The sequence below is a fragment of the Myotis yumanensis genome, unplaced genomic scaffold, assembly GCF_028538775.1.
Source record: "Myotis yumanensis isolate MYYU_CA2020_CCGP unplaced genomic scaffold, mMyoYum1.0.hap1 SCAF_2, whole genome shotgun sequence".
Lineage (NCBI taxonomy): Eukaryota > Metazoa > Chordata > Mammalia > Chiroptera > Vespertilionidae > Myotis > Myotis yumanensis.
In genome coordinates this window covers 4,462,547-4,485,476 of record NW_027223753.1, presented here as the reverse complement: position 1 = coordinate 4,485,476, position 22,930 = coordinate 4,462,547, and the positions used below count along the sequence as shown (strand labels likewise).

General features: G+C 44.6%; 1 protein-coding gene across 7 annotated transcripts in view; it reads left to right on the top strand.

Annotated features, from left to right (window-relative positions):
• The window catches only part of RERE (arginine-glutamic acid dipeptide repeats), a 392,160-nt gene that overhangs the window by 318,371 nt on the left and 50,859 nt on the right, over positions 1–22,930 (top strand). For all 7 annotated transcript variants that reach the window (XM_070404007.1, XM_070404013.1, XM_070404012.1 and 4 more), the window contains one exon: positions 17,509–17,589. In XM_070404007.1, coding sequence (XP_070260108.1) covers positions 17,509–17,589 — 81 coding nt within the window. The remainder of the gene's footprint in view (positions 1–17,508; positions 17,590–22,930) is intronic.

The window sequence follows — 22,930 nt, the reverse complement described above, 5'->3', positions numbered from 1 at the left end:
TGAACTAATATAAATTCAAAGTAAACATCATTACATAAAAGGGTACGGTCTTTTTTTTTTTTTAGTTTTATTCATTTCAAACGGGCCGGATCCGGCCCGCAGGCCGTAGTTTGCCCACGGCTGGGATAGAGTGTCGGCCTGTGGACTGAAAGGTCCCAGGTTCAGTTCCGGTCAAGAACATGTACCTTGGTTGCGGGCACATCTCCAGTTGGGGGTGTGCAGGTGGCAGATGATCAATGGTTCTCTCTCATTGTTGTTTCTAACTCTCCATCCCTCTCCCTTCCTCTCTGTAAAAAAAAAAAAAAAAAATCAATAAAATATAATTTTTTTAAAAAGATAGGCTAGATGCCGAACCGGTTTGGCTCAGTGGATAGAGCGTCGGCCTGCGGACTGGGGGGTCCCGGGTTCGATTGCGGTCAAGGGCATGTACCTTGGTTGCGGGCACATCCCCAGTGGGGGGCGTGCAGGAGGCAGCTGATCGATCTCTCTCATTGATGTTTCTAACTCTCTGTCCCTCTTCCTTCTTCTCTGTAAAAAATCAATAAAATATATTTAAAAAAAAAAAAGATAGGCTAGAGAAAGGGACAGTTAGCTGAGTGGAGAATGCTGTGTCAGGGGAAGGCTGAGTGGGTGGGGGTGCATAGCTATAGAGCTGCCTTCCTCAAGGGAGCAGCACTTCTTAATCCATATTTCTGTTCTTCTAAGTAAATCTGGGCAAATGATACCTCAGTAATCCAAGTCAGTTAATCAAGTGTGATAAATGTTTTTCTAATAATTTAAATTACTTAACCCCTGTCTGGTGATCTTTGAAGTCATGTCTCAGTTGCTATAAACTGTTCCTTGTCAGGACCAGATAAATGCCTATTAGACTCAGGAACTTTTGAGAGCTTAGAACTGACTGCAAGGAGAGAGGAGGGAGCTTTGCTATAGAAGTAAGTCATGTGGCTGTCATTGAAGTAAAAGTTCATGCATTTGTCATGCATAGACGTGCGTTTTCCGTTATGGGCAACACAGTGACAGACTTAATGCCAAAAGATTCTCTACAACCTTTGTCATGACTTTTTGGATTGGTGCAAAGATTAGAAGAGAAGGGTCTGGTTCTTGTTATGGCCTTAGCTGATAACTTCACAGAAGTTTTGGATGAATATTCTCTGTGGTCAGGAGAGAGGACGAGGAGAAGCAGCTAAAGCCCAAGGGGGCTCTGTCCAACCTGTGGAGTTCCCTTTAGTTGTCACTGTGTTTTCGTTTTCTTTGGTGCTTCCTCGGTGTAATGTTTTATCAAACAGGCCTAAGAGCCTAAAGCAAAATAAAATAAAGACATGAAAGAGCTTGATGGGTAGATGATTCATTTCCTCATTATAAAGAACATTTCCTTTTCATCCTTTATTAGGCCACAAGAATTGTTTTCACTGTTACCTGTCCTAGATCGCGTTAAGGTCCCACCAGTCCTCCCTGCTGTAGTCAGAGCAGCCCGGATCTGCTGCCGCCTGGGGGAGGCTGTGACAACCCACCGCTGGTGGGAGCTTTCCTCCGAATGTCTGCTGCCACTGGGCCGGGTATTTTTATGTTCGTGATATGCCCCAAAACAAGAAACTCCAGTTCCTCCTCCTTTCCGCCCTACATTTTCTCATCACTTCTACTTTTCTTAGATAACTACTCATCTGCATGTAGGAAACTACCCACTCGTAATGTAATTAAAGTTTGGTGATAGGAAACGAAGGTGTTGGCAAGCCTTTCTGGTTGAGTCGGTGCCTTGGACCAGCTGCTGTACCTTGGGCGCGTCATTGATTTTCTTTCTTAGAAACAAGAGTATTAATTAATATTAGGCCCTGTCCGACCCTGAAAGGTTCAGGTACTGATAATAGGAATTGTCCTTGAAGAAACACGATTTGTATGTGGAAAGGACTCTGCCAGATGACCCCAGACAAGACCACCGCACCCTGAGGAGAGAGACTTTAATGGTAGTGATGGACTTGGGTGCCCGGACCCAGTGCTGGGCACCGTGTGGGAAGTTCCATGGCGGGGTGCACAGCAAATGCAGCAGAGGAGGATGAGACAGTATGCGCATGAGGTAGTAAATACACGTGCACAGGGTCACCCAGGGGTAAGTGGTCAATACACAGGACCCCCAGGCAGCGGGTGGTGAGGAGAGACTGAGGTGGGAGACTGTTACAGCCTATAAACTGTTCTTGTCAAGACCAGAAAAATGCTTATAAGACTCAGGAACTTTTGTAATTTTTAACTGAAAATCATCCCATATCGATTAATGTTACCCCAAACAACTGGAGCATGTGAGGGGAGCAGCAGGGCCTGGCTGTGGTTGACTCTGGGACAGCGGTGGCAGATTCGCAGCCCAAGGGCCACCCGCTTCCTCCTTCCTGCACTCATTGTAGACATTGTTCAGCACAGCACGGTCTCCCATGAACTGAAATGAAACCTCAGGGTCCATTTTAACACAAGTTCTAATCCAGACACTCGGGGGGGCTGGGCGCTGGGGCTGGGGTGACCGGATGGGAGGCTGCTGAGCACTGTAATTGCTCACTGAGGAGTCTGAGTTCTCACTCTTCTTGAACCGACAGATGTCACACCCAGTTTTGAAATTCATGCGAAGAATGGTCTTTACCGTAATTGAACAACAGTTACTCCAAAAAATTAAAACATTTTTTCAATTGCTGTTGACATACAATATTATATTAATTTCAGTCGTACAACCCAGTGATCAGACATGTAACCTACGAAGTGATCACCCTGATAAATCCCACTTTTGTGATACAATCTGTCTTGGTTCTAGAATGTGTTTTTGGTGCTTCCTCGGTGTAACCCTAGTTTGTTCTGTTAGGTAAAACCAGACTCTAATTAGTCTACCTGAAATGTGGAAGCGTGCCTGGCGCTCCCAAGAATTCCTGAGTGTCTGTCTTCCTTTTAGATATAAAGTTAACGCCCGCCCCCCCATGAAGCCCCTAAAAGAATTTTGCTTAAAAAGCCTATATCCCCTCCCAAGTTTAAAATGGTATATGCTTTTTTTCATCATTAGGATGTAATATCTGACATTTGAAATAAAACTGTCCCATCGTTATTAAATATATCTAGTGTATTTTGAATATCATTGCGATTTATACCCATTATTACCTATTTTGGAAATACACGAATGAGCCTGGCCGGTTTGCCTCAGTGGATAGAGCGTCGGTCTTCAGACTCAAGGGTCCCGGGTTCAATTCCAGTCAAGGGCACATGCCCGGGTTGCAGGCTCAGTCCCCAGTAGGAGGCATGCAGGAGGCAGCTGATCAGTGATTCCCTGTCATTATTGATGTTTCTATCTCTTCTTTTGCCTTCCTCTCTGAAATCAATAAAAATATATTTTAAAAAAAGAAAGAAAATACACGAATGAGCTATTTTTAGTAGTAAAATCTTATACTTTACCTTTCCCCCTTTAACTTATATAACTAATAGCTTTTTAAAATATATATATATATATTTTATTGATTTTCAGAGAGAAAGGGATAGGGAGAAAGAAACATCAGTGATGAGAGAGAATAATTTATCAGCTGCCTCCTGCACGCCCCCTACTGGGGATCGAGCCCACAAGCTGGGCATGTGCCCTTGACTGGAATCAAACCCAGGACCTTCAGTCTGCACGCTGACGCCCTATCCACGGAGCCCAACCAGCCAGGGCATAACTAGTAGCTTTTGAATCTACTTCCCCATAGACTTTATTCCTAATGTAAAGCATTTTGTGCTTGAGAGTCTTACCAGATCAGCCTTTCATACTCCCTGAACAAAAAGGTATGTGTATCAAAATATGCGTACATACTGTGATTTCCTTTAGAAATAAAGCTGTGTGTTAAAAGAAATATTCTCTCCAATAATTATAGTGTTATAATAATTATTAGTATACAGGTGAACAAAACAAGATGTTATAAATGTAGATAAAATTTTACTTTTTACTATTCATTGGCAATAAGATGGATTGAGTTTTTTGAACACATCAGTTCTTGGATGAATATTACTTATTGTTCAATTGAGGCCGTATTCTGTATCTATTTTATTCTTATTTATTTATTTGTAGATATAAATATTCAGGAATCTTGTTCACATGAACAAGTGGATGGGAATGATAGTTTTTTACAGTGTTACCAAAATATTTGAATTTTACATTGTAATGCCAAAAATATAATTTATCATCAGACATATTTTCAGTAGTTTATCAGATGACACCTTCTCTAGACCCTCCTTCAATTTTGATGAAAGCAAAGAATTAGAAAGTACCTGAGTTGCTTAAGGCTCTTATGGTGAACGTAGTTAGTCTCTGTGCCCACATCCACACCTGTGTTTTGAATGGACCTGTGCTTCTGCCCTGGAGTTTCTGCACAGGCCCCGCTGCTAAGCGCCCCAGGTGGGAGAGGGACGCCTTTGCTTGCGAGGTGAGAGGAGGGTGGCCTTTCACCTTCTACACAAGAGTTCGTTCCTCGGTAGATAACTGGGAAAGAAAACGTGAAAGTTGAAGGCTGGGAAATGAATATTGACTTAGAACTATTTGAGTCCACGTGCCCTTAAAGCCTTTTGTGTCTGTACACCCCAGTTTGCAGAAAATAGACCTACGCATTTTTCTTGCCAGGCCCTCATCTGGGCCCTGAAAAACCAGGAAAAGGCAGGACCCATGGGATCTGGGCTGGCGGCGTGGAGAGGGCCAGCCCGGGAGCCTTGCACACCTTCCGAGTTGGTCAGCTTTGGGCAGTGAGCCAGGCTGTGCATTGCTTTGGTAACTTAAGTGATGAATAAATTGCTGTCCTGGCCCTCCATTTTGTCATAATGCCAAAGCTCTTATTATAAAACTAAACGAAACAACACCGCCCGCTATAAAACATCCATAGAAACCAAAACCCTCTGAGAGATCTTGGTTTCTTACTGTCAATAAGGTCTGCATATTCACCTTTTTTAATGTTTTGGTACCTTGTTTTCAAATAACTGGTTTCCTTTTTAATCCATACATTTTATTTTAGGCATTTAGAACCCATTTTTAGGAAGAGGTTAGGCTTTACGAGGCTGCCTGAAGGGTCCGTGGCACAAAAAAGGTGAACCTGTTCTTAGTGCTGACCTCTTCCAATAACCACAGAGTTCCCAGAGTCCTGGATGGCTCAGGGCAGGGGCTTCGTGTAAGGATGCTGCGTAGCAGGGACATGGCGGGACTGGGGCGCTTACTGGCTCGGGGCAAGCACCGGAGGTGTTGCAGATGTTGCCGTTGATGTCAGACCTCAGACCTGCTGTTGTTACCAGGCATCATCTGAAGGGCATTCGTGTCTCCTGTAATCCAGGTGACTGTCAGGCATTAGGGAATCCCACCCACCTGCCCATCCGCCAGGGAGCGTGGTTCCTGCGGGTCCTTGATCTTCCTTGCCCTATCCTACACAAGAAATCAGCCCAGAGAGAGAAAACTTTCATTATCTCCAGATTGTTCCACAACAATTGAGCATGTTCTTGGTTTTATTATTAAGTAACGGGGACCTGCGGCTTCTTGGTTATTGTTTGGTTTGTTTCTGTAACGTTTCAACATTCATTATTTTCTTTCTGGTGCTTTCTTAGGCAGCTGATTTGCTCCACACACCAGGTCCCCTGACCCGAAGCTACAGAGCTGCATTTAGATCAGGTTTCTCTCATGCTGCTGACTTTATCTCATTTACAGTATCACATTTCTGTTGCCATACACTGTGTGATCTGGGCCTCCCCACAGCTTTTTAACAATTCGTAATTGAGCAGGAAGTGTTTTTATTACAGTGGCCTTTTGATTTTGATTTTACAATCGTGTAGTGTTTAGCAGAGAGCAGAGGTGGGGAAGTGTTCTCTGAAACACATTTTTGACAGAGAGAAGTCTGTTGTTTCAGCCACTTGGCTATCTGTCAGCGCTTCTCAGACTTCCCCCTTGTGTTGGTTGCCTGGCAACCTGGGGCTGGAGCAATCAAACCGTGGCCAGTGCTTTTCCAAGCCCAGATTGGGAGATGATTTATTGGTGGAACTGTAAGCACGGTAAACCCAAGCCTCAGAAATGGACCTTTTCTTTCATTTTAAACCAGGAGTTTATATAAACCACACCAAGAAAAAATAAAAGATGAAGAGTATCAGTTGGAGCATGTTTTTTAAAGCTTTTAAAGAATAAAATTAAGGCCTATAGTGAGCTTATTGTGTGTGTGTGTGTGTGTGTGTGTGTGTATATTTACATTTCTGCTTAGTTGGATTATTACTATTTTTCTTTTACCTTCCTGAAACACTTAACAATTTAAAAGTTAGTGCTTTATCTGGTAAATTAGGATACTTGGGATGCCATCTTTCCATGAGAAACTCAGCCCAGGGAATGAATGTTAAGGGCTCGCCTGGGTCATTGAAAGCCGTGATAGAATCAGGCAGAGAACAGAGCCCAGGTTTCCTGGTCATGTGTCTATATCTGGATTTAATGCAGTGAATATATAATGCTGAGTGCACTTCTCTCAGTTTTTCAAAATTAGCGGAAAAATGCAAAGAACCCTGCCTTCCCCATGCGGTGTGAACAGGTCGTCCTCTCTGTACATAATGCATTTGTGTAGAGAAGCGAACACTGTCATTGCAGGACAAGTTAATTCTGAACTTTCAGATTCTTCCCACTTTCTGCTTCTGCCCACACTGCCTTCTCTTATCCTCCTCCCCCAATTTATAATTATTACTTTTTAACTGAAAATCATCCCATATTGATTTATTTTTACTATAAAAGTTAATTTTAACGCTCTTTATTATGAGATTTCTCCTTCATAGAGTTTCAAATAATTTCTCCCAAATGAAAGTGAAGAGGAAACCGGGGCGGGGGGGGGGGGGGGGGGGGTGGGGGCATTCTGCATGGGAGGAGGGGCAGAAGAACCTCAGCCTGACTTGCAGGTTAAGCATTTCATTCTAGAAAATTTTAAAGAAATACTTTGGAACTCAAACCGTACGCTCCATGCAGCCCAGTGTACCCGACTGTGTATGTAACTGTGCTATTAGTATGTTTGTGTTCCTTATAAATATACAGATCTAATCTCTGTGTGTAATTTACACACAGCTGTGTTCATGCTCTCTTAATACCAATATTTTCAGCAAGAGTGAGGTATCATGGGAATGCTATTGTTCCAAACAAAAGCCAGCAGAGCAGCCTCATGGTGGGGCCCATTACCAGCACCCCATGTGGGGACTCTCCCTCCAGAGACCCTTGTGGTAGTTGTTCTGCATGGGGACAGCATGAGACCAAATGGTAGTAAAAAGGAAAACAATGACCACCGTTAGACAGGGATCTGCCTTAGGAGCGAGGTTGCCTTCTGTAATGGAAATACACTCCCTTCCCCTCGATCCCCGAACATTTCCTGAAGGAGTAATTGATGTTCCCTCCCTGTTTGGAGAGCCTTTAAAGTGAACAAAGGTAAACGAGGAGCCCTGGCCCTTGTCAGAATGTGGTGAAGCAGAAGCAAAGTTCAGGAGCCCTTTGCATGGCGGGAGCGGAAGTGCGCCCCTGGTTCCCGTCAGGGCCTGTTTCCCGCTTGTGGGGAGATCATAACTTCTGGGGGGCTGAGTTCTTCTGGGGGACAGATTTCATTTAATTTAAAATAACAGGCTTTTGTGATTTTATTTCATTTAAGACTATGTGATATCATTGTCCACAATTCTAACAGTGTATTTATTTTACCTCCCTAATGGAAAACTTTTAGTGCTTTGGAAGTTTTAATGTTTTACAAAATAGAAATAAGGATCATTCTAGACCTGTGCTACCTGACTCGGTAACCACCAGCCACATGTGCCAGTCCAAGCTGAGATGTGTTGTAAGTGTAAACTATATGCTGAATTTCACAGACCTAGTAGGAAAAAAAGAATGCAAACTATTCTTTAATAATTTTATATTGATTATATGCTGAATTGATAATATTTTAGATAGATCAAGTTAAAATGGACATTAGAAACTCATTAAAATTTTATCTTTAAAACATATGGCTACTAGAAAATTAAAGGTACATGTTTGGCTCACATTCAGTTTCTGTTGGGCAGCCACTAATTTAGACTCTTAATTACAACTTTTTCAGAAATCTTCTTCACTAAAGATTTCTATTCTTTTATTGGCTTGTCACTTACAGATGAGCCACATTTCTTTTTTCAGTTTGTTCCTTTCTTTTTTGCTGAGATCTACCTTGTTCGAGAAGGTGAACTTCTCACTGACTTATTTATGACCACTCTACAGGGACATTTATGGGGAGACTCCACGGTGATATCAGTGACCTCACAGGGGGAGGAGCCTCTAACACCTGTGTGGGTTCTGTTGTTAGTATCGGGTTATTTTTAATCTGGGTGTAGCTGGGCAGCCATAATTGGCCAGAGATATTTTGCTGGCGGTATTCCTACATCTGTTAGTGCTGCTGCTTAACTAACTAGCCAGCTCTCATTTGACTTGAAGTGCACTGAAGTGTGCTCTGATACTCGCCCAGTGGCAGTGCTTTGTTAGGTCTGCCGTAGTGAAAGGACTTAGCCGACTTGATGAAATCATCATATAGACAGAGATATATGGGATGGCTCCATGGCCTTTGCTAGTGGGCTCAGTTGCTATGTAAACCATCTGACATGAGGTCATTTTCCTATGAGGCATGTGGTCTTTGGATGAAAAACGGAGTAATTTTATTTGACATTTGAGACCACCTGGAAAGGGTTTAGTACACAGGTGTGTTGAAAAAATTAATTACCAGCTTCACTCTGGGCGCTAAACTGGCATCATGGAGTGGGACGGTGTGGTTTCTCTGGTGGGATTTGTACGTCTGAGTAGACAGGAAAGTTGGTGTTAAACAATTTTGTAAGTAGTAATTAGAGAGTCAGAAACTTAGCAGTGAACACATGTCAGGAGACACTGAGTCAAGACGGAGGGCAGATGGCTGGGAAATCAAATAGTGCTTTGGGAAGACCAAGTTAGCTCACCTCCAGATTCACTCATTCATTCATTCATTCAGTCAGCCAGTGATTGATTGCTGATCAAGTGCTGCTTTTGGGGCTGGGATACAGAAGTGAACACATTTTCTGATGCATTTAGGGTCATGTAAAACATGTCATGTTACATGGTAATAAGAGCTATGTGTTAAAGCAAAGTAAGGTTATAGACAGTGAAAGGACATGCAGATTGAAGAAGTCTAATAGGAAGCTGATTTACTGGTTCATTTAATTAATAGTTGACTAACAATGTAGAGTTTTTAGTAGTTTTTGTAATGAATTTCATATTGGTTTCCTCTTACTGCATAACAAATTATGCACAACAGTAAAAATTACCTCAGCTGTCCATGTGGCTCAGTTGGTTGGAGTGCTGTCCCGCATACCAAAGGGTGGTGGGTTCCATTCCGGTTAGGGCACATGCCCAGTTGTAGGCTTGATTCCCCAGTTGGGGTGTATGCAGGAGGAATCTGATTGATGTTTCTCTCTCTCCCTTAAAAAAAAATCAATAAAAAAATTACCTCAACTTAAAACAATAATATTCATTTATTATTTCTCTATTTCTGTGGGATGAGAATTTAGAAGTGGCTCGGCTGTGTGGTTCTGAGTTGAGGGGCTTTCGTGAGGTTGCAGTCAGATGGTAGGTGGGGTTGGAGCCATCTAGAAGGCGCCTTCACTCAGGAGCCCGAGCCAGGAAGCCTCAGCAGCTGGGGGCTGGAACGGCGGGAGCTTCTAGGCGTCTCTCGACCCCAGTGTGGTCTCCCAGCACTGCTGGTGGCTTCCGGAGAGCCAGCCTTTGTATTATGGTGGCTCAGCGCTGTGTGTCTGCAGAGGCAGAGCCAAGCAAAAGCCTCAGAAGTCCACCAGCATCACTTCTGTCCTATTGGTCCAACCAGTTACTCTGGGAGAGTGTATTGAAGAGCCTCGAGGAGGCCGTGGTCTAGGACACGTGACTGTCCATGTTGAGACTGTGGAAGATGATACTCCGAATAGAAAGTGTAGGTGAAGTCTGAGCTAGAGAAAATGTCTGCTCTAGAAGAGAGGTGAGAACCATATTAAAAATGTGCTTATTATTTTAAATAGTTATCCCGTTTGCCTTTTTAAAACTTTAACTAGTTTAATGAAACGATTAACTATAGTTGACCCTTGAACAACTCAAGGATTAGGGGCACCGACCTTCCGTCCAGTTGAAAATCCAAATGTAACTATGTAGTTAACCTGGACTAATGCTAGTAAATTCAGAGTTACTTACAAGGTAGTCAGAAATGAGGAGCAATATACGAAGACGCTTGGAAATGCCCACCATGATTGCTGGCATGTCTCCTCCCAGACAAATTGGTTCTGGGTGCTATTTATTGATAAAGTAGTGCTTTCCTCAGTCACCCTTTCATTAATGTGTTAAATATTTAAAACCCAAAACCAAATGATACTTTTCAAAGCACAGCATCATTAGTATAACTCCAGCAAGAAATATGTATTAGATACGGTGACAGGAATCTATAACAAACAAGACTGTATGGATGAAACGCAATAGGTTCTCATCTAATGGTTGGTCAGTAAGAGCCGTTGGTGGACACGTGGGCACTGTGTGTGTGATACAAGTGTTTGGAAAGGCTTTCATTTCATCTGCTTGGCATCAGTGTTCTCTTTTTTTCACCTTGCTCCCTCATTAACATAGGCCCACATTCAGGACACATCTTCGCTGTGATTCTGACGTCCCAGACCTTCAGAAAAGCAGTGGGCATACTCTGACTCCCTGCCTGGCTTATGGGCTTGCACTTTTATATCTCTGTCCGGGAGCGAAGGGGCACTGTGGATTGCTTACTTGCAAATATGCCTGCTCTTCAGTCCCCTGAGAACCAGTAAGTTATTAACATAAAATTTTGTGCAGAAAACAGGGTAGAGCAGAAGGAGCCATTTTCACAGTGGGAATCATTTTAATACCAACAGTGTTTTCCAAACAGTTATGTAAGAGGATTGAGTGAAGTCACTTTTCGAAGTCCTGGTGTGCGTTTCTGACTGTGATGCACTAGTTAAAATTCACCAGTGGGAGTTAATTGTGAAAGCTCTCGGCCAGGAGTTAATGCAGAGCTATTTTTTAGCCATTTCTGAGGCACAGGCCCCTCGTCCTGCCCCCTTCTCTGCTGCGGACACAGGTCAGATCCAGCCCTTGAGAAGAAGAATGTTGGGAGTTCCAGGAGCAGCTGAGGGCGATCAGTGCACCTTACTCTGTGAGGGACTTAGCCCCAGCCTACTCCTCTTCTCCTTGCTATCCAGTTTGATGTTCAGAATAATTTTTTGAAATGGATAAGGCAGGTATTTTTTGCTAATTTAAAAGATGAAGAAATTGAGGCAAGAATAAGTTATGAGAATATAGCCCTTACTTACTTTTATAGATTTTTGAGAACACTTACCTTGAAAGGCAAACAAAGGCAACAGATGCCCATCGCACCATCTGCGATCTGCACCCTGTCCTGGACTCCATTCTTAGGCCTCACCCATCCCTGAGGCTCCCAGGTGTTCACAGATGTCACCCTTGACCCTGGATTGATGGTATGGTTAGTTTTTCCTTCTGGAAAATGGAGATCGTAGTAGTCCCTGATTGACTCATTGAAGGGTGTGATGTTTCAGTAAGTCAGTGCACGTAGCCCTTAAGACGTGCCCTAGCACTACTCAGTGTTAGCTGTTTCTATTGTTGCATAGAGTGGTGTTTCCCTGCTGGTTTCATATCATGACGCATAACAGCGAAGCTGCTAGCCTAGGCCCACCCTGCCTCCCCGAGGGTGGAGAGGGTCAGCATCTGGGTAGGCCATGGGCACAGGGCTCGGGAGGCTCTGACGTGGGGCAGGCTCGGCAATAGCACCAGGGACTTTGGAACGTGTAAAATTTTATCATAAGAGAAATGTTACTGCATTGTGACCCAATTATGTTTATTCCTATTAAGTATCTCCCATTTCAAAACTGGCTGTGTCCATAAACAGCCATGTCAAAATTTCCTTTATGGAACAGAGGAGCAGACTAGGTCCCAGAACTTCCGAGTTTGAATCTCATGTTCTTTGCATTCTACCAAAAATAAGAAATAGAGCTTTCCAGAGCCTATTAAAACACAGGTTAACAGTAAATACTGTGTTCAGGTAACTCACTTTTTTTAAAGCCAGGAATTAAATATTCTCTTCTAGGAACTTACAGATAGGTAACTCCTGATGATATGAAATTTTAACTCAGTAATGGAAAACTACAGCAGTTTGTCTAAAAACTGGAGCATAATTATGTAGCATGACAGGGGTTCTAATTATCACTACAATGGCAATCATATTACAGTATTTGTGTATCAAATTAACATGTACACCTTAAATTTATACAATGTTATATGTCAACATATGTGAAACTGGAGCACAGCCACAAACTAAGTTTATAAAACAAAGCAAAGAATAATCTCCTTGCCATAAATAAATTTATATTTATATTTGGATCTCATCTGGCTGTGAGGGTTCAGAGCTAGCAAAGGACTTGTTTTCTGCTCCCAAGGAACACGTGCAGGTTAAGTGGAAACCAACACCCGCCAGTCCCTCAGTTCAAGTCCTGAGAGTGGCCCGGCCGCAAGTCTGTGGAGCGTGGCGAGCAGGCTGCTGGGCACTCGGCAGGGACCCAGCCCACGTTACAGCCTTTTAAGTGAGCACAGTCTTCTTTCCCCTTCACCCTTGGCATCCTAGCATTCTAGTATCTGTACACCGTCAGGCAGGGAAAAGGTAAGGGATGTAGAAGTAATTCATGAGGCCTGGGATTTCAGCGCTGGAAATGCTGTATTTCAGCTCCACTACTAAGAAACAGACCATGTCTGTGAGCTGACATTCAGAAGCTTAGAGTACAGGCAGACCTCACAGATGTCCCCCCCCCCCCTTTTTTTTTAACAAATAGAAGGCAAGACCCTCCACCAGCGAAAACATCATGACTCACTTATTGCAACACTTGCTTTATTGCAGTGGTCTGAAACCAAACCTGCAATATCTCCAAGGTATGCCGAGACATGTCTATTTTTAAATCGATAATGTTAATTATTAAATTAGTCTTAAAGACTTTAAGGTCTTCATTTGAAGAGAAATGAATTAATAGAGGGAAAGGAAATGAATTAATAGAGGGAAAGGAATGTTTAACATATTGACCTATGCTGATCACTGACCAACTCTGAGTGGGTTGGCTTTGTTTCGATTTTAAAGGCTCCTCTACATTTCTGGTAAACCACAAGGTAAAGGCTGGTCTCTGAGCAGCAGATGTTTTACCAGTTTTGAGGCCTTGTGGCTTTCCATAGAGAAGTAACAGTGCAGGCCACATGAAGCTTTTACTTCCTTTTTTTTTTTTTAAGTGGAGCCAATGGTGCTTTGCACTTGATAGCATAGTCATTGAAATGCATTGACAGAAGTGGTCTGTGTTCACCACCAGATGTCAAATGCATATTTCTAGAAGCAGTTTGAAATGTCTGAGACATTCAAGCAAGTGTTCCCAGTGGGTTTGGACCATAGATTTAGTCTTGGGAACAGTCATAAGAATCTTGAATGATATTTAGAGCCCAGGGTGCAGTGGGAGATATATTGGGAGGGAGTTTGAGAGCAGCAGGAAGCCTTGAACAAAGCCGTGGGAAGACTCCAACATTTAGAGGTTGAATAGAGAATTAAGCCAGATGATATGAGGAAAATCGGGAGAGTTTCATGTCATGGAACCAAGAAAGTCACAGTTCAAAATGAACCCTTTGATTTTTAACTATTTCCCACGGTGACCACACTAGCCCAACCAACCCGTCATCTCATGGTTTGTTATATATATATATATATATATATATATATATATATATATATATATATATCAGAAACATGGGAGCTCCAACTGCCTAATGCTATTGGGAGCCAAATAGAGTAAGATACAGTACCTGTCTTCAGAGCTGTAGACTCTATTAGTACATGAGACCTTATACAAATAAATAAATGCCAGATGAATGGGAGGGAATGGTCAGGGAAATTTCCTTTTGGAGTGGGAAGGAGTTGGACTTGGATTTGAAGTAAACTGGAGGTATCTTGAGTAGGCTGTAGAGAGTAGAAAAGGTAGCCCAGAGTCTGGAGTTCAGACAGTTGCAGCGTGGATCAGTTGGCATTACTGGACATCTGGTTAGAAAGGTGGACAGAGACAGGATCCTGGAGGGCCCTGAATTCAGGGCTAACGTGTGTTCCCACCACTCTGAATAGGTTAAAGCTATCCTGAGAGAGGGGTGGGAGCAGGACAGTATGGGACTCATGGTGAACTTGGTGGTTTTGAGAAATTCCTTGCAGGGGCTTGTAAATGGCTGAATGAGGGAGCTGGGTTAATAGGCCAGCTAGTAGGAGAGAGGAATAAGGGCTTGGCCTGGGACTAGCACTGTAATAGGCAAGAAAGGAGGACATTGAAAGACCGTTCGTAGGAAGAATACTGAGGACTTGGTGACTTGATGTTAGGGCCAGCAGGAAAGGGCAGTCACTGATCATGGTACCATGACTAAAAATGGTTCAGGCTCTTGCCTTCATTTTACACAGGGCGTGGCAGTGAAGGGCATAGATTTTGGAGCCTGGGTTTGAATTCTATCTTTTTCTCTGTAACCATCTGTGCCTTAGCTTCCTTGTCTGTAAAGCGAAGATAATGCAGTTTTTTTAGGTTGCAAGGATTTTAAATTAATATATGTAAAGTCCTGGCATATAGAAGATACTTAATAATTATTAGAGGAAGAATCAGAATCTGCACTCAAGTTTGCTCAGCTCCACCACATTAGCCTGCTGTTCTAGAGTCAGCCGTCCTCAGTCGTCGCCTCCATTGTGCCGGCCTCTCCTCGGGGGAGCTGTCGTGTGTCCTGTGGCCTGGTCCTGGAATTCCACTATCACACTCACGCCGGGTCACCCACCTCGACTTTGTGTAGACTCTCCTCTCCTATAACCACCTCTGTCTTTCATGGAGGGCCTTCCGAACCCCCTCCACCTCTGCACATGCTGTCAGTTCTTCGTGATCTGGGCGAGCCTCACCATCTTGGGGAAGGCGCTCTGGACTACACAGTCTGTGCCTTTGGCTGAATTAAATCCCAGATGTTTCTGTAATGACTCCACACACATGTATCTTACCTGCTAAAAACGAATCTGTTTTAATAAAGGTCAATGGCTACTTTTAAATTCCTCCCAGTGCTAGGTGCACAGTGAATACTTAGAGTGGATGAAGCAGCATTCATTCTGATGGCTGAGGTCGAGTTCAGGCCTCCCTCATCTCCCTCCTGGGTTATCTCACCAGCCTCTTCAGCTGGTCTCTCCATTGCAGCCAGTCTGCCACTGGAGCCATCCTTATCCAGTCTTTTCATGGACCATAGGCTTCAGCCTGGTCTAAAAGGCTCTCTGCAACCCGATCCGCTCCTGCCACTCCAGTCTTACCTGCTGGCCCTCTTTTCTGCACACCCTGTCTTCCTTGCAGTTCCCGGAATGTTCTGTATGCCCTTCCTGGCTGACTCCTTTGCTTGAAGCCCTGCTGAGCACACCTGGCAGGCTCACGCTCTTCCTTGTCACTTCCTCTAAGACACCAGCAGTGTAAATTGCTTCCTCCTCCCAGCCCCACCCACAGCCCTTTGTTCCTCTGATGCTTTTCTGAGGGCCCAGAGATTGATCTGTTTACCTATTTGCCATGGAGCTCCTTGAGGACAGGGCAGCCTCATTCCTCTCCATGTCCCCCATGGAGAAGCCTTGCACGTAGTCCAGGATGCGGTTGTAATTAGAATGATACTTTTGTTAAGTAACCGAGGTCACTCTTTTCCAGACTGGAGGAGGGCTTGCTTTTTTTGTGCCTTGACAGACTTTTCCTTTGACCTATAAGAATTATAGTGAAAATTGACAGTGATGAGTCATATCTTAGAAAGGGGTGAAATCTGAAAATGCAGAGCCTCGAGGAATGGAGTAGGAGGTTGCAGATCTGTCTTGCAGGCCAAGTCTGGCTCCTCACTGAATTGGCCCGGCTGGTCTCAAACACGGGGAGTGGGAGGGACTCTCCCCCCGGTGGGCAGGTGATTTATTGGCTGGGAAGCTTCCACGGTGATTTAGTTGTGAAACGGCGCCTTGCGAGGTGCCGGCTAATGCCTGGGCCTCGCGGGAGCAGCCGCCCACAATCCCGGGCCGGAAGGGACCGCGGGGGTCGAGGGTGGTGGGGCCAGCCTCCCATTTTGGACCCAGGGGAGGCTGAGTGCGGCGGTGGCGCTGCTGCCGGTGCCCCCGGGAGGGAGGACTAGAGACGGAGGGGCCTGGGAAGGGCCCCGAGTGCCCGCGCGGCCCCAGCACCGCGGGCGCTCCCTGGGCGCTCCCTGCGCACTCCCGCTGCGGTAGGAAGTTTCTGTGCTTTGCTGCCAGGATTTATTCCTGTGGTTCTGGGGGAAGGAACGAGAGACCAGCGCGGGTACCGGGAGGCCTGGCGCAGAGTCCCCGGGCGGGGGCCGGAGTGCGGGACCAGCGGGCAGCGCGGCAATCCAGGCCGCCTTTTGCAGCCGCCCGCGGCCGCGGGCTCTGTGCGCTGCGCTCCAGCCTCCTCCCCCGGTGCCAGCGGTGGCCCGCGCTGCGCGGCCGCGGTCACACACCGAGCCACCCCCTGCCACCTCCCTGCGCTTTGTGGAGCCAGAGCCCGTGACAGGCGCGGCCTCTCGCTGCCCCGGACCCTGAGTGCGCTCGGCGCCAGCCCAGCGGACCTGTGGCTGCCCGCGCCCCGCGCCCCCGGACCTGGACGTGCCGTGGGGGGTAGGCAGGGCTGGGGGGTAGGCAGGGCTTCCGACCCGCTCCGAGCCCCGCCCCGAGGTGGGGGCCCGGGGAGCCGGGAGCTGCCCCTACTGGGCAGGGAGGGGCTGCCTGGGAGGAATGGGACAAAGTGAAAGTCTCGGGACTGCTAAGGAAATGGGCGGAGGGGGGGTGAGGGGCTCGGGAAGAAGGAAGGGGTGCTGGTGGGGCTTATTTGATGCCCTGGAGCGGCTTTTCGTGGCGGAGGTGGCGGGGCAGGCCAGCTGATGTTCAGGCCCCGGTGGGCTTCTGATATCGGCCCCTTCCTAGTGAATTCCTCGGATTAAGGAAAGGGCTTTTCACCCTCCGGCGTGTCCTAGAGAAAATTCTCCAGGTTTGGTTCTGTTTCCTCCCTTCTGCTCGACACTCTGGGAAGCCTCGTTCTCAGGTGGAGAGCAGTTGTGCTGCTTTATTGAAACGCGGAACACATTTGTTGTTTATATCTTCGTGGACCAGGGTGCAGACTGCGGGCACAGGGCACAGATTGCTTCCGCGCCGCAGCACGACGTTCTTTCCCTAAACCTGTGTGGGATGCGGGCTGGGGGTTCCGATGGAGGCTGGGACGGGCCTGTCCCGGTGGGGGGCCAGGTCTGCTGCTGAAACACCCGTAGCCGGTCAGTATTCCCTGGCCAAGACTTTTTGTTATGCTGCTGATTGCCGAGATCTTTGCTTTGCTGACATCCTGTTTTGTTTTCGGTTTTTACATCCCATTTGTTGTTTCTTTCTATCACAGAAACGCTTCGTTAAGGGGCTCAGGCAGTACGGCAAGAACTTCTTCAGAATCAGAAAGGAGCTGCTTCCCAATAAGGAAACAGTGAGTACAATTGGACTTTATGTAACTTGATTTTTTCCTCTTCGCTCCTGCTGCTTCTCCTCCACACTTGATCTTATGAAATGGTTTCCTTTAACCCTGCGCTGTGCTCAGACTCAGGCTGGCCTCTAGCTCCTATTCTTCTTCCTTCCTTGGCGGTTAGTTTTAGATCATGATTCTAGATTAAAGTGAGCCTGTCTCCTGAAGAAAGTGACTCCTGCTGTAAGAACCGAAAGGTCCTGGGCACAGGGTTAAGGGAGGAGGGAAGGGCCAGGGTGTTGGGGAGTTAACGTGTAATTTTAAATACAGCGGCTGAAATAGGAAATATCATTTATCACTAGTTTGGGTTTCGTTGATTGGTTTGTAGCTCATATACTTTGAATTCTAGTGGGACTTTTTCTGTATTTAAGGTTGCTATGTTTTGAAGAGTAGTTTTAACTAATTTTCTAGCCCTAAAAGTTTGCACTTTTCTTTTGAGAGATGCATAAGAATTTTATAAATTGCTAAATGAGGCTTTTAAAAATTCCTGTGATATTTCACAAAGCTGAGAGTCAGATCTGATGAGTACTCTTACTAAACGTGGGTAGGAGGGTTTGCTGAGAACATTTCAGAGTGAAGTTATACGAAGAAAATATTAGCAAGGGACTGTTTCATTTATCTGTAATTTCCTGCAGGTACTCTGGCTAGGTCAAGGAATAGGGGAGGCTGGGGGTGCAGTAGAACTTGGACATGTGCCCTGATGTCCAGTGTCATGGCTGAAGTGCACTTTTAGACTCGGGGATGGGGTGAATATTTAGACATTTTCTCCTGGAGTGGAAGGGGAGATGGACGAAGAATATTCATTGTAAAAGTACATAGGTTGCTATGTTTGGTTTGGTTTTTTGGTTTTCTAGTTGGGTTTTGTGTATTGATTTCTTCTTTTGATTATTTTCCTTTTTGTTTTTAATGAACGTTTCTGGACACTTTCTGGACAGTACCTTAAGAGCAGCGATAACATAATAGGGGAAGCAGGTTCTGAGATTTCAAGTATAACCTCCTATAAATTGGTGGTTTGCATCATCAGTCATAACTAGATTAAACTTTTAATATTTATTATACAGCTAAAAATGCTGAGAGATGGGTCATGAGAATGGTAAAAATAGAGAAAAATGTTCACAGACATAAAAATTAAATATGTAATAATCCATAAAGCCAACTTATTTTTTTATCTTTCCAGAACAATTGGAAAGGTATTTAATGTAGAACAGTGAAAGAAAGTTTTCTGAGGATTTCAGTTATTTGAAGTTTGATAACTATTTTTAAAAACTAAAATGCCTTTACCTACCTGAGTGTAGGAGTTTTGATTTGGTCAAGTTGGGGTGAAATTGAGAAAGATCATTGAGTAGCTTTGACTTGGTGTGATGGGCTAGATCATAACCTCTCAACTCAAGTCTTACCTATCCCTGCGTGCTGCTAAAACTTGCAAACCATGAAGAATGTGATACAAGATATGGCTCGACAATTACTTTATCCTTCTGTTTTAAAAAATAAATTTATAATAGCAAGATTAAGCACTAAATTTAAAATCTGTCTAGCATTTGGAAATGCTAATTTTATCTAGTTTCAACTCTTGAGTAGGATGTCTTGGTAACCTAGATTAAACTTAAATCTTTGATTCTGTTTTTCTTCTTGCTCTTGGCTCCTCCTCCTCCTCCTCCTCCTCCTCCTTCTTCTTTTTAAAATATATTTTTATTGATTTCAGAGAGGAAGGGAGAGGGAGAGAGAGATAGAAACATCAATGAAAGAGAATCATGATCGGCTACCTCCTGTACTCCCCACACTGGAGATCGAGCCTGCAACGTGGTTATGTGCCCTGACTGGTAATCGAATTGTAACCTCCTGGTTTATAGGTCAATGCTCAACCACTGAGCCACGCCAGCCGTCTGTTCCTTATTCTTACTGATGATGTCAGACTCAATAAGTAGTGTTTTCTCACTACACCAGCTCTTCAAGCTGGTTGCCTGTGTTTCTCTAGCACATCTTTCCTGGGACCCTTCCCCATCACTTCTCTGCCATCTCAGTTTCCTGGTCATGTGGCTCCTCTCTCTACTTCTCTGGCACCCAGAAGTCTTCCTGTTTTAGCCTCTTCAGGGCATGGCCATCAGAGCTAATGGGAGAGTTGCTTGCTTCACCGGAAGATTTATTATGGCTGACGTTGGCTAACTGTTCCTGGTGTCCAGTTGTCTTTGCATAGAATTGGAGGAGTTTGTTAGTAGAGTAAATCTGTAAGTATTCTAATCAGCTGGGAGAGGCACTCATATTTTCCTTAGTTATCAGCATAGGCAAGCTAATCATTCACAACTCATGGGGAGGGGAGGGCAAAGGTTCTTTTTCATTTTTGCTGTGGAAGATGAAATATGCAGACACCAGTGTTTTTAGTTGAAAACTTCCTCAGTAGAAATCTTCATACGGTTATACCTCTTTTATAGCAAATCCTTAGCTACTTTACCAAATTTATTAACTCATTTCTTTGCTATTCTCAACTGACTTGAAACTTCAGAAGGGTGTCAGCATCCAAAGAGCATGCTTGATTGGGCCTGGACCTGGGTCAGCAGACCTGTGCTCTATTCTTGGTTTCACCAGTAACTGTAGTACGTGATGATCTCTTTTGACTGTGCAGTCTGCTTTGAGCTGTATTGGGAAGTTCAGGGCAATTCCTGACAAGGACTGGGAAGTTATTTTTTCTAAAATGGTGTTTCTTTGCATGAGAATTTTATAGGTGCTCCATACAATCTTTATAAAATGTCCACACACTTTGGGCTATCACTGTGCCTGAGAGCAAATGATGGCTCTCGCCTCCTTTGCCACTAACCTGCTCTGGGGCCTTACACAGATTATTCAGTCTCTCTGTCCTTTAATGTCCGTGTCTGTAAAATGGGCTGATTCTTCTACTCTTAAGAATAGTTGTGAGCCCTAGCCAGTTTGGCTTAGTGGATAGAGCGTGTGCGGACTGAAGGGTCCCGGGTTTGATTCCGGTCAAGGGCACATGCCCAGGTTGTAAGCTCCATCCACAGTATGGGTGTTGCAGGAGGCAACCAATCAATATTTCTCTCTCATCATTGATGTTTCTCTCTCTCTCTCTCCCTCTTCCTTCCTCTCTGAAATCGTTAAAAAAATATTTTAAGCCCTCACCGGTTTGGCTCAGTGGATAGAGCGTCGGCCTGCAGACTCAAGGGTCCCAGGTTCGATTCCGGTCAAGGGCATGTACCTTGGTTTGCGGGCACATCCCTAGTGGGGGGTGTGCAGGAGGCAGCTGGTCAGTGTTTCTCTCTCATCGATGTTTCTAACTCTCTTTCCCTCTCCCTTCCTCTCTGTAAAAAAATCAATAAAATATATTTAAAATTTTTTTTAAAAAAGAATAGTTTTGAGAATTTAAATGAGATACTATCGATAGAGTGCCTAAAAACACTTGAAAATGATTGGTCTTCCCATCTACCCCAATACTACACAGAGTAGCTAAATGCCATGAAAGTACATAATTATTTTCTGCTTATAAACAAATTGAATCTGTGTAAAAACAAGGTACCTGTTTTTTATTAGTCTCACTTGCCAAAAAATTATTTTAGTTGAAAAACTGGGAAGGGGTGGAGGGCAGTCCCTACTTTAAGGGATGTATTTTGTCTTGAAGCTTTGTTGAGGAGACTTCCATTCTTACCAGTTCTTCAGTGAGTTGTGCAGACAAAGGTTCCTGGTGGGTATGGACATAAACAGCTTTCCTAGCTCTTTTGGTCTGGTGCTTATTACACAGGCACTCCATCTGGCTGTTCTCCGAATACTACTGCCCATTGAAGTGGGCATAGTGGTTATGATTGTGGAAAACCACTGTTTATAGAGGTTTAGTTGAGTGGGTATTACATGTTAACCTCATGATACCCAGGAGAATATCCGCAAGTCAAATATTTTAGTATCATGGTTGTACAGATATCCTGAAGTTTATTATCATTCTCTGTAACGTTTTGTCTCCCTCAATAATTAGGAGTAAATAGAGTAAAGAACCTTTGCTGAGTGTATCAGATTCTGCTTGGCTGTGCACTTCTCTCTCAAGACACTATTGGGCCTAAACCACATGAAGTCTTGGGTCTGAGTACATTTGTGTAAACCTCAGTACGTGTCCCCTCGCTGAGATTCTGAGAGGAGGACGGAACCAGGCCCCTTGGGTTCTGCTTTAAGGACTTAAGGTGCTCTTAGGATTGATGAGTTACGCTAAGGTAATGCCTGAAAAAATGAGAGACCAGATAGAGTTGAATCTTAATTACCAGGAGGGGAAACCATGTTATGAGTAATACAAAATCATGGGTGTTCCAAAACAGACTTTTGTTTGATTTTTATACAGACTGCAGTTTTCTTCAAAATTATGAGATGATTACTCAGGTGACAGTGACATTTATCTTTTGTGCTGAACACATGTTTGTGTTGTTTGAACCAAAGACTCTCCGTATCTGACACCTGGATGATTGTCCCTTGAATCCTGGCTGGACTTCGTGTGTGGCTCTCTCTATCTGCTGTTGCTCAGACAAATTTAGCCAGCGTTGGATCCTAGACAGGGAGCACTTACTCAGTGACCTGTCTCAGATGCAGCTAATATTAGTGAGAAGACAATTTGATCTGCTCTGAGTCGGTAGAGAGAAGAAATGCCCCCAAAGTTGTAATTAGCCTGTGGAGGAAGGAGGTGAAAAGGCGCCCATCCTTAACCGCCTTTCTCATCTCTGTAGTTGTCTCTTTGAGAACCTAGTCCAGTAGAAATTGAGCTCATGTTATTTGTAAACCCAGTTGCTGGTACATTAATATTTACTGTACTAGAAATTCATTTTGCCCCATTTCCCATTGTTAGAGCTAAACATTCCATGTAGTTCAGTTTTTAGAAACGTGTACTTACTGAGCACTGTAATGGGTAGAGTGTCTCTAAAGAGAAGCCAGATGCCGTCCGTGCCCTGCAGGGAAGAGGAAATCTTTGCATGTGCTCAGGGTCCTCCTTGGCGGGGGTGGAGGTTCAGGCCCTTCAGTGTGCACAGAGGCCTGAGGGCTTCTAGTGTTTGACCTGAACTTTGAAGGAAGGATACATTTTTTTAACAGGCCGAGGTTGGGAGGGAGGGTGGAGGAAAAGTGACTTTCCAGCTGTAGGAAATATCACGAGCAAAGGCATGGAGACAGGAAATTGCAAAACATGCCCAGCGAGTTCACTAGTGTGGCTGGAGGGGAGGCTGCATCCAGCGATGCAGTAGGACTTAGGCCAGAATTCGGGCTTGCCGGTGACTTTGGGGAACCTTGCACTCTCTCCAGAGAGTCCAGATCCCCTCCTTGAAGG